The 12,442-nt window shown below is 41.1% G+C and overlaps 1 protein-coding gene across 3 annotated transcripts in view; it reads right to left on the bottom strand.

Annotated features, from left to right (window-relative positions):
- The window catches only part of TET1 (tet methylcytosine dioxygenase 1), a 141,187-nt gene that overhangs the window by 99,674 nt on the left and 29,071 nt on the right, over positions 1-12,442 (bottom strand). For all 3 annotated transcript variants that reach the window (XM_047702924.1, XM_047702922.1, XM_047702925.1), the window contains exon 3: positions 5,483-5,536. In XM_047702924.1, the coding sequence (XP_047558880.1) occupies positions 5,483-5,536 (54 nt within the window). The remainder of the gene's footprint in view (positions 1-5,482; positions 5,537-12,442) is intronic.

The raw sequence follows: 12,442 nt of genomic DNA, 5'->3' as shown, positions 1-12,442 counted from the left end.
ACATCTTTGACAATTTTTGCCAGTTTATGACATAATGAGGAAAATAAGGACCATATGTTAAATCATAAAACTAAATAAATAAATTTCTATAACTGTCCTATATTCTGAGATTATCTTCTTTGAATGTATATGTCTTTTGTTTTGTTTTTGTTTTTTGTTGTTTTTTTAAAGCTGGTCTTGCTTTCTGGATACTCTCACCACCCACTCTGAATTTTTCCCTATGAGCCCATTATACTCAGAAGTCTGGGATTCACTGCATTTGACTGTGAAAGACTATAAAAATGTCTTGCTTTTTGGCCTGAACAATGGTCAAGCTCAGTATCTGATCAGGCCCTTAAATTTGCAACATGTTACTATATCATAGAATGTTACATTATAACTATAGTTAAGAAAAGTTTATCATGTACCAATGATTTTTTACTAACTGAAACAATGTTCTAGATAAGCGTGCAGAGAAAAATGTTTAGTAACTGTTCAAACTTCCACTTCTCTTAGCTTAATGGGTTTTAAAAATAAACAAGATAACTCAATTGTATCTAATTTGGTACTTTTAAATCAGCGCCAGAATGCATAAGAATTTAAAAATGAAGGGAACAGCTCACAAATATATGAGGTAAACTTCCCCAGCTTGGCAATTTTTTTGTTTCCCTTAAAGCATATGCCACAATTTGTAATTTATTCATTTGTCTTTAATTTTTGCCTGCTTTTCCTAAGCAAAGTTAATCTCCATGAGGGCAGAAATCATTTTGGTCTTATACACCATTGTAGCCACAGCATTTAGCATATGGCTAAAAAAAAAGGAGAAATTATTCAATGTTGTTCAGGAAACTGAGCTTACTGAGCATTTACTATGTGCCAGGCAATGATGGTACTAAATATTTTGAATGTCACTATGTCATGCAAATCAAGACCATATATGAATATGGTTTATTTATGATTTGATTCTCCTTTTATAACAGTTTTCAAAAAATATTTAAGTAGGGATGGCTCAGTTGCTTAAGCAACCGCCTTCCGCTTTTCATAATCCCAGGGTTCTAGGATCAAACTCCTTAGCAGGGAGCCCGCTTCTCCCTCTGCCTGCCACTCCCCCTGCTTGTGCTATCTTTCTTCCTCTGAAAAATAAATAAATAAAATATTTTTAAAATCTATTTAGGTATGTCTATGTCCCCCATCAGCTGCCAGCAGTACTTGTTCTCTCCTTTATCAGCATCATCAAGGAAGGAAGGAAACAGTGAAGAGCTGGGCTGCCAGTGTAGAAGCTAGCAGGAAGATCACTTAGCTTTCATTTTTTCTTTTCTAAATCATCTGTAGACCGTTTCCTGGTTTAATATCTACTGCCATTTCTTTGTATTTGTTCACTCAGTTCTTCCAATTGCGACTCTGATTATATTTTATAACCTAATAGCTAGAAAATATTCCCTTACTGCCCTCGAAAGAGTGTCTCTAATTATAGAATGCATAAATATGGTTGCCGCTCACAGATGCCCACACTTTTTATTTTGAAATGATTTTAGGGGCGCCTGGATGGCTCAGATGGTTAAGCGTCTGCTTTCAGCTTGGTGTTGATCCCAGGGTTCTGGGATCGACTCCCTCATTGGGCTCCCTACTGGGTGCGGAGCGTGCTTCTCCCTTTTCCTCTACTAATTCCCCTGCTTATGCTCTCTTACTCTCTCTGTTAAATAAATAAATAAAATCATTTTTTTAAAGACTTTATTTTATTCATTTGACAGAGAGAGACACAGCGAGAGAGGGAACACAAGCAGAGGGAGTTGGAGAGTGAGAAGCAGGCTTTCCACTTAGCCGGGTGCCCAAGTCGGGGCTCAATCCCAGGACCCTGGGATCATGACCTGAGCCGAAGGAAGATGCCTAATGACTGAGCCACCCAGACACCCCAATAAATAAAATATTTTTTTTTAAAAATGATTTTAGATTTACAGATAAGTTGCAAACACAGTATAGGGTTTCTTACATACACTTCACCCAGGCATGTCTAATGTTACCCTATTGTAATAATGGTTCTGGTACCATTTTTGAACCCATCATCCTATCCTGTCCCTGTAGTCGCTAGTGATGCTGAATATGTCCTGTCTGCCCCTCTTGGTCCACACTCAACTGACTGGCCGACTGGTCCCTTTTGGCTTCTGATCAGATCCACGAATGAAAGCAGCAGAAAACTGGAGGGCAGGGTATTTATTTGCACCCCCCAACCCCCAAAACTTTCTCTCTGCAGAAACATCCTAGTATCAATGGCTGCAATAAAAACCCCTCCTCCATCTCTTCAGTTCCAACTACTGTTTCTATCTGGGTTTCTGCTCCCATTCCTTGGCCCCTTCAGGTCTAAGAACGGTGAGAAAGCTCTGCAGTCACTAGTCTTGGGATGCTTTGCCATCCCTCATTTCGCCCTTACCCTGCCCATGTCTTTTAAACAATTCCTTTATTAAATTCCCCTCGATACCCCCAAATGACCATGCAATCTGATTTTTTTCCAGGGACAATGACTAATGACCTAACGAAAGTGTATTACCTTAAAATTGACATTCTCTTAAGGGAATATATCCTCTTACCCTGACACACCAAGTAGAGATTATATTTACATAAATGTTTCTGCCAAGTGGAGTTCCAAAATCATGCCACTCACAAGTCCAATTTTATAAATCAAAATCTGAAATTATTTCCACTTTTACCTTACTTAAGAGTCAAAGAGACAATTACAGCCCAGCCAATAAGCTACCACGTATATATAAAATAACTCTAGTTGATAATAAATAGGGCTTGAGCAGGAACCTGGTCCTCCAGACCAGTGGGGACAGGAATTTGTGCTTCGCTTACCTCCTACCCCTATCATTTGATACCCATTCTGGCAGTTTGAGCACTTTGAACAGAAACATATCAGCTAGAGGAGAATTCTCTCTCTAGTCAGGGACTTGAAGTCACTATCCACACTTTTACATTCTGAACTATAATAAAATGAATACAGGTTATTGATATAGATAATAGAGTGCTTAAAAGTGAGAGGTATGAGACATACCAGGCAATTTTAGCCCTGCAACTGGATTCAATATTTAGTTAGCAGGTTCAGAGTAGAATGGGACAGGCTTCTGCATCCAATTTCCTTAATCAGACTCTTCACCTGTCCAACTGCTTCTTCACAGAAAATGCAGATAAAATCTTTGCTTAGGATACCTGCAGTATCCACCCTGACAAAGAGCAAGGGACCCAGATCTGAAGATCTAAGAGGCCAGAGTCAAAGGAAGTGGACTAGATCTCTGGCACAAAGCCTAAGGCAAAGAGAGAATTATGAAAGGAGACCAAGTTGTAACCTGTAGCCTCCCATCACTGCTCCCCCAGGTAGCACCCAGCTGAACGCTAAGTCCTCACCCATGAAACCTTAAGCTGAAAGTTGTACTCTTCCCCTGCCCTCCCTCCCAAAATATGAATTTAGTTTTCATAACATCTCCTTCAGGGTTGTACAATATTCTACCTATTTTACACATATCAAACTAAAATCTGAAAGTATTTTAGCATTTCTACTGTGGAACAAAGAGACAAAGCTTTCTCTGGTGAATGAAATATATTATAGCCAATAGAAAATTAAAGAAAACACTTTAAAATGCCAACATCAGAGGAAAAAATTATTTTTTTTTTTCCTTTTAGGGCATTTCCCTACTCCTGTATAACAGTTGACAACTATAGAGGAAAGTGAGCAACAGTTCAGTTCCATTGCTGTGGCACATGAAATTCAGCCACTCACAGGCACTTTATTTTAAAATAAGTCAGAGTCCACTGCCAAAATTCAAAAAAGCAACACACGGTATATTTACTTCTGAAATTTATTTCAGGTGACAGGAGACCCACAGACTAACAAAATAAACATAGAATTAAGTAGTATCCCCCAAAACCCAATTTCACTTCCTAGCAAAGGCAGATGATGATTTAGCTACCAAGCTTCTTCTAGATCAGTCTGTCCATGCAATTGAACTCTTTCTCTATGCCCCCACCCTAACCCCTGCAAATTTGAGAGCCATTTTAACAGCAGCACTAAAATGATTTCTCACTTGAAAATCTGAAGACAAAACACCTGAGATGGATACACCCAACACAGAAAGTGTGAGAAGAGATTAAGAAATACAAGCCGGGCTTTTAATGATATAGTTCGACAGTTGGAGGAGGGGAAGGAAGTAAAAGGGGGCAAGTGGATCAATATCCAGAAGAAAAACAGTAGGGGTTAATTTACCTTGAAAATAACCAGTATTCTATTTGTCCAGGCCCAATGAGAATTTGTGCCAAGCAATTTCATTCATTTCACAGTGCCTAGAACACCGATGACTGTGTGGTAAATATTAAACAAATACTTGTTGGTTGATGAAAATGTACATGGCAACGGCCGCGTACACACAGGAAACAGAAACTCAAGGTGGTCAGACAAATTTGAAAGCAATGCAAGGTTTGGTTCTCCATGTCAATAACATTTTCAAGGTACACAATGGGGGAAGCAAATGACATAAAAATTTGCCACATCCATAGTTCAACATGTTGTTCCTCTTTGAGTGCTAAAACTTTATTTGCAAAAGAAAAGCTAAGATTAGGTGAAAATGTTAATTATATATACACGATATAATTTTAAAGATCAGTTTTATTGCTTAAGGTTTGTTTTTTTTAATTAAAAAGATTACTTGCTCAGGTTTCTTACATTTATAACAGCAATATGCCACTTGAAACCTTTAACACATAAGCACCCATTTGCTAAACTAAAGCTAGCCTTGAACTTTGAGTAATGCCATATGCTTTTAAATTAACCCTTCTAAATACTGTACAAAGCTCGTATCACAGACTGTTAGCTTACAACCGAATTAGGTTACTGCTAAATACTAATTAGGCAAACTACTGAAAATAAAGAAAACATGCATATTTCTACAGCTCTATGAATGCCAAAATTAAAAATGATACAATGAGAATCTGGGATCAGGCAATGATAATTTGGCTGATCTCGATGGCTTACATATTTTAAGTTGAACTAAAACCTCTAAGGACCTTTCTCTTTGGAAAGCAAAACCACACATTTTAAAATAGTATCTAATGGAAGGTCTATTAAAATCACAATGGATCATAGCTGTCAACTTCAAATAGTGTCTCCTCAAGAGCTTAAGTTTACACACTGGTACAACACCACAAAGGCAGATGCTACAAAAGGATCTACAAAGAAAAACAAATTTTATTCACAACACTTTGCATATAAACTTTTCCTTTTGCAGACTTGTGTGGAGTTGAAAATAAAGGATGCTAATATGTACACCATACAGCACATCAAAAAAAGAGAGAGAGGAAGAGAGACAGAAACACTTCAGTTGAGTGAAAATTCATTTATCTACTGAAAATCTGGGAGAATTCACATCCACTGTACTCCAAATTTACTCCTAAGTGACAGAAAAATACTATATGAAATGGCAAAAAATTAAATATGATTTAATCAATAACTGATTACCTTTAAAACTTTGGGCTTCTTTTCCCTCTGGGGCCTCTTGTTTTCTTTTATAACCTAAAAAAAATCAAATTGCAAAATGAGCCTCCGTTTAAGAAAAAAAAAATTAGCTCCCACCCCCCCAAAATTTTTGGCTATTTCTCTATAAAACTACTTAGACCATTTAAAATCATCAACATGTTTGCTAGACAGAACCTAAAGAGCTTATGTAAAATGTATACTTTAAAAGTCACTGAAAAAAAGCCCTGCATAAAGATGAAGTAGGGAAATACCCTTTTTTCCCCTTAAAGTCTGTCTTAATTAGCCTCTGCATTCTTCACAGCGAAGCCCACGAGGTAGCCATCTTGCTTGCTTCTGCAGAGGAAGCCTCTACAGTGGAACAGTTCTGCAAACTGCTTTTTGGTATTATTATCATGGTGTTTAAAGGCAGCCCTGGCCTGCCAGCACTGTAGACGTGCTGGGCATGCCTTTTGCAAAAACAGCCCCACAAAGAGTGCAGCCAATGGCAATGCAGAGCTTAGCAACTCCAAAGTGATCTTCTCTGCTAGCCTTCCTAGACAAAGGATCTCCTGTGCGGCTCCGCTCTCACCACAGGACACAGGCAGCCACAAGCTGCGACATGGAGTGCGCTGCAGAGGATCTGGTCGCGCCGAAATCACAGGAGGCTTCAGCAAAAACAATGCACACAAATCCCCCAGGTCTCCACCATCGGATCGATGGCGGAGGCTCCCTGATTAGTAACCTCTTGGCGGCTCCGAGGGCAGGTCTGCGCGGGGGGGAGGGGTACGCGGCTCTGCCTCCAACGTACAGGAGATATAACTGAGCTGAGGGGGGCATTTGGGCTTGCTGAAACTCTGGAAGGTATTGTGCATTTTTACTTTATAAGGCAAGGCTAAATATTGGCGATATTTAAGGCAGGGAGGTTATGTGAGGACAGTGTAGGCTCAGCTGTTGGGCTGCGTGTCTCATTCCCTGGGAACCACACCTCTTTGCAGCAGGCGCTTTGCCCAGAAACACAGCAATTTGATTTCTGTCAATAAATGTCCAATGACAAAGGCGGATTAAAAAATACTAATGAAGCCACTTGAAAGGAAAAGGACAGGATGAGGACAAGGAGAGGGGGAGGAGTTTTCAAAATACACTTGCCACTCTCAGTGGCTGGAGAGAAAAGATTTCTCTCTCTCTCTAGACATCTCTGGTGACCTTCATTTCCTAAAGATACCCCTCCGGTCCAGAAGATGGGCTCATACCTTTGGGACAAAAGGGGCACCTATGGCTCCTCAGTCTCCGGAGATCATCAACTGTCACTGAGCATCTCTCCCTGGAGCTGCCAAGCAGGTCCCTGCTTACCCCCACACCCCCAGAGCCTATCTGCTTACCCGGCTGATGGTCAGACAGGACCACCGGGGCCACTGGGGCCATCCGGGCCACCCACTTCCCAGAGACTGGGAGCTGAGCCAGAGGTGGCACTAGCAGCCACCCACACTCACGCACCTGGACTGCCACCGCGCCCAGTGGGTGGTAGGCACTGAGAGAGCTGGGCACTGAAGTTGGAACTTGCCAGTCCCCAGAGAATGCCAGAGCCAGCGGAGTTTAGCTCCCTCCCCTCAGCCCCCTAGCCAGGCAACCGTGGCAGGAGAGAAAGAACCAGGACAGCTGCTGTGAGCTGGCAGGTCTCAAGGTCACTGCCAAAATGTGGTGTAGAGGTGGTCACAGTCCCATCACTGCCACCTTGACAGCTGCACAGATCTTGGGAAGACAGCCTCAGCTCTATCCTCACAGGGCCAAAGTTTCAACAACACATTTAGGGGATTGGCAGGAGGGCCGCCCTGGCTGCCCAGCCAAAGATGGGTTTTCCACTTGCAGTTGGATTCAGAACAGATTCCCACAACCAGAAATCAGGAACAGAGTGAGGGCCGGAAGGCCTGTGTTTCATCACTCGGGATTCCTAGCCTTTCAGTTTGCCACAAAGGCACGCTTTCCTTGTTAGCATGGTTAAGTCCAACATGCACTGTTTTCCCACATTAAACTACGTCTCCCTCACCTACCCACCCTCAAAAATTTCAACAAATATATAAAGCAAGCTTCCTTGTAGCAAAACCAGTGGATTCTGACCTAAACACGTCCATCAGGCCAACATCGAGGATACTGAGCTCTCTGTGGCGAATGAAGCAAAGCCATGAAAAAGGTAGAAAAACAGGACTTAATACAGCAAGACTTAGAAATGGCCCTACGCTGCTTCTTTGAGGTCCGTGTGTGCGCATGTGTGTGCACATGTGTGTGTCCGTGTGTTCACATGCGATAAAATATACGTAACATAAAATCTTCCACTTTAACCATTTTAAAGTGTACAGTTTAATAGCATTAAGTACATTCACGATGTTTTTCTTTTTTCCAGATTTTTATTTATTTACATGACAGAGAGAGACACAATGAGAGAGGGAACACAAGCTAGGGGAGAGGGAGAGGGAGAAGCAGGCTTCCCACTGAGCAAGGAGTCCGAAGGGGGGTTCAATCCAGAGACCCCGGGATCATGACCTGAGCTGAAGGCAAACGCTTTAGCGACTGAGCCACCCAGGTGCCCCCATTCACAATGTTGTGAAACTATTCCCACTCTCCATTTCCAGCATCTTTTCATTATCCCAAACATAAACTCTACCCATTCAACCGTAACTCATCCGCCTTCTCTCAGTCCCTGCTACTTTTTATTTTGCTTTTTGTCGCTATAAATTCACCTATTCTAGCATCTAAGTGGTATCACATGATATCTGTCCTTCCGTGTCTGGCTTATTTCACTTTGCATAGTGTTTTCAAGCTTCATCCATGTTGTAGGATGTATTAGAATTTCATCCTATTGAAGGCTCAATAGTATTTCACTATGTGTATATACACCAAACCTGTTTATCTCTTCTGTTGATGTACATTTGGGTTGTTCCCACCTTCTGTCTATCGTGAGCAATACTACCGTGAACATGGGTAGAAGTATCTATTGGAGTCCCTGCTTTCAATTCTTTTGAATATATACCTAGGAGAAGAATTGCTGGATCATATGATAATTCTGTTTAAATATTTAAGGAAGACAGAAAATCAGTCACCCACCAGGGAGGGGGCCTTACTGCTGGATCCTAGGCCAGGAGCTGCTCGGAACGGGCCGGCATCAGTGGCTAGGACTTCTTGGAGCCACTGGTTCAGGAATGCTTGTTACACAGCCTTGGTGCTAACCACCAAACTTTCTGGAGCGGCTATACCATTCTACATTCCTGTCAGCAGTGCACACAAGGGTAGTCTACATTTCTTAAAGTTCCTTGCATATCAGTTACAAATTACACCTCTCCCCCTTGAATACCCTGAATATAACTTTCAAAAAGCATCAATGTTTTCCGTTGAGCTCGATTGCTCAATATTTAGTAAAGTGGTCCATCATATATAATGCATATAATTCTAAAATTAAAAACAATCTATTACCAGTGAGATCCATGTGTGTCTCAATAAAATAAAATAAAATCAGGTTCTGAGTGTTAGGTGTACTGAATATCCGTATCAGTGAGAAGTCCACTTTTTAAAGCCCCACTGACAAGCATTTTCACTGCATGGGGCACTCATGAAGCCATACAACACTGCCCTCGGCAAACTAAGCAAACATTGGAGGTCTGTGTGCAGTGTTCTGTAAAATGAATTCATAAATAAAGCCACAGTTCTTCTCAGCTAAATATGAGGGTTAGTTAAAGTGACCAGAGCTAAGATTAACTCAAAATATCCAACTGATACTACGCTATGAAGGTCTGTACTTGTTTGAACACAGAATACATTGGTAACCTATATTGGTTGTGACCATCTGCTCTAAATCCTATACTTAGTGATTTGGCGGTCTCTCAGCTTAGGGCTTAGGTGATGGTGAGCTTTGATGGAGAAAATAATCAGACATTATTAGCAGAGAAACTGGGAGGCAGGAGAGGCATTCCCATTCTCTTATTATTTAGGACAAAGTACATACAACTAGATTCTATTGAAAGAATGGCAGGTCAGAAACTAAGAAACCCTGTGTTATAATCCTACTTCTTCAGAACTTGTTTTTGTCTCTCTCTCTTTTTTTTTTTTTTTTAAGATTTTATTTATTTATTTGTCAGGGAGAGAAAGAGTGAGCACAGGCAGGCAGAGTGGTAGCAGAGGCAGAGGGAGAAGCAGGCTCCCTGCCGAGCAAGGAGCCTGATGTGGGACTTGATCCCAGGACGCTGGGATCATGACCTGAGCCGAAGGCAGCCGCTTAACCAACTGAGCCACCCAGGCATCCCTTGTTTTTGTCTCTTAAATCTATTTGTTTTTCTCACAAAGAATCATGGATTATTAAGTTGCATGAGATGTATTTAATTTTGTGATAACTCAAGTATTAGGTTCTTTCGAATATTACAAAACAAGATCTCTTTTCTCTTAAAATCACAATTATAGAACTAAAAAAGAACATCAGAGAAAATTGAGTCTAACTACATTATTTCATTGAAAAAACTAAGGCTTGAAGAGATAAAATTCCTTAATTCACATTACACAGCAAGTAAGAACTTAACTTGAGCTGAGGTATAACCAACCGTCTACACTGCTTTCTCTAACTCCTAATAACCTTTAAGACTGAAACATCTTCAAAGCCACACGCTAAAGTTTTTTGTTGTTGTTGTTTTCTTTTCTTTCTTCTCTTTTTGAAGAGAGAGAGAGAGAGAGTGCCTATGCACTTAAGCCAGGGAGAGGGTGGGATGGGGGGAGGTAGAGGAAGAAGCAGACTCCCTGCTGAGCAGGGAGCTGAAGCTGGGCTCCATCCCAGGACCCTGATCAGCACCTGAGCTGAAGGCAGATGCTTAACCTATTGAGCCACCCAGGTGGTCCCACATACTTAGGATACGGGAGTAGCAGCTCAGATTTCTAGAAGACCGGTATTTAAATGAACCTTACATTAGGTATGCTTTTAAAAGATTAATTTTGTGGGTGCCTGGGTGGCTCAGTGGGTTAAAGCCGCTGCCTTTGGCTCAGGTCATGATCTCGGGGTCCTGGGATCGAGTCCCACATCGGGCTCTCTGCTCAGCAGGGAGCCTGCTTCCCTCTCTCTCTCTCTCTGCCTGCCTCTCCATCTACTTGTGATCTCTCTCTGTCAAATAAATAAATAAAAATCTTTAAAAAAAAAAAAAAAGATTAATTTTGTGCCCTCAGAGATAAATTAGTGAGTAATTTCAAAAGTCTACTTCTCTTTCTAAGCATAAACCATTCTGCATCCATAAGAAACTACACATACAAACACTGCCCAGGAGGAGTTTTCTCCTAAGGTAATCTCAAGCGATCCCGGTTCCTCAAGCCTGACACCTCTCCAGCAAAAAATCCTTCCGGTATTAGCCACACTCTCCTCTTCCATGAAATCCTTCTCTATTTCTCTTCTCCCATATTGGGGGGCGGGAAGAGGAGGGAGTTGGTCATAGCTTTTACTATGACACCTGGGTAAAGATATCTCAAAAACCATATTTTATAAATTTCCAATCATTAAGAGTAAGAAAAGGACGGCTCATTCTTTTCACAGTTCTAACAGAGATCTCCAAGTTAGCTTGGTTTTATTTCCTGTGAGACATGAAAACTTCAGATTAACAGGAGATCTTCCTGGGTGACTGGGCAAACAATAATAGTCTGGGTATAAGGGGCTGATCTCCTCACAACAGCCTTTCCTTGGCTTCCCTCCCCCACTTCCTTCCCTGAGGCTTATCTGCAGTAGCCCTTTTTCCTTCTAAGGGGCCAGGTCTACCTAGTGACTACCCCATACCCTTCAGCAATCATGCTTATTGCTGGTAAAAATAACTGCTTTTCAATTACAAGAATTAAGGAACAAGTGAGCGATGGTCTTCAGTAGTTGCCAAATGAAAACTGTTGACAAGGAGGTGAACCAGAGATAATGCCAGAGACTAATGGACCTGAAATACCACCTCCTCCATTTCTCAGCCATTCTCAGTACTACCTTGAAATAGACAAGCCTACTCCATTACAGTCTAGATCCATAATGTGGACAGGTAAATCCAACAAGAGTATCTATGGGTTTTTGTCAAAAACAAAGAAATCACAGAAGATGATACTATTTAGAAAAATGTCCCCTTTTATGAGTGATATATTGAAGTTTGCTTCTTATAATTTGCTAGTCTGTCCTGTGTATTTTGGAATCGGTAATATCCTTTTTTTTTTTAAAGGAAGTTCTGTATCTTTGGGCTCCTTCTCCCTGTCATTCCTACTAGAGAGCTGAGACTAGATAGCATTGTATGCTCCGTTTTTAGATAATCCCATTGTCTCATCAAGTCTAATGGCAAAATCATAAAAATTTGTTTCACTGAGAAACTCAAATCATTTTACACCCACACAACTTCCTTTTGAGAAAGTTAGATCTAGTTATCCCCAAACTTTAACTAAATCAAAATTGTTGAACCTTAAAAGATCCCACACCCAAAAGCATTGTCTTCAAAATTTGTTAGTTCATTTTTTTACAATGAACTTCCCCCATTTAAACCTTTAACAACTTAATAATAAAAAGTAATAATTAAAAACCCATACAACAGACTTAATAAATGTTGGTGAACTTCCAATATGCAGAATGGTGCTGGGCCATGAGGTGCCTGGGGGGCTCAGTCCGTATGTGCTTCGGCTCAGGTCATGATCTCAGGGTCCTGGGATGGAGCCCCACATCGGGCTCTCTGCTCAGCAATCTGCTTCCCCTCCCCGCTCTGCTGCTCTCCCCAGCTCTCTCTCAAATGAATAAATAAAATCTTAAAAAAAAAAAAATGGTGCTGAGCCTACATCAACTCAGAAGAGACACAAACTGACAGTCACGATAGAGTACAGCATCTGGAATGCGCCCAGAAAGCTATGAAAGGCAGAGAAGACTTCCCCCGGCAAGTGACTTTTCTACCAAAACCTAAATAGTTAACCTCTTTAGGTTTTGGTAGA

The sequence above is a fragment of the Lutra lutra genome, chromosome 14 (assembly GCF_902655055.1).
Source record: "Lutra lutra chromosome 14, mLutLut1.2, whole genome shotgun sequence".
NCBI classification, from domain to species: Eukaryota; Metazoa; Chordata; class Mammalia; order Carnivora; family Mustelidae; genus Lutra; species Lutra lutra.
The sequence above is the reverse complement of the archived record's forward strand: the minus strand, read 5'-3'. Positions and strand labels throughout refer to the sequence as shown.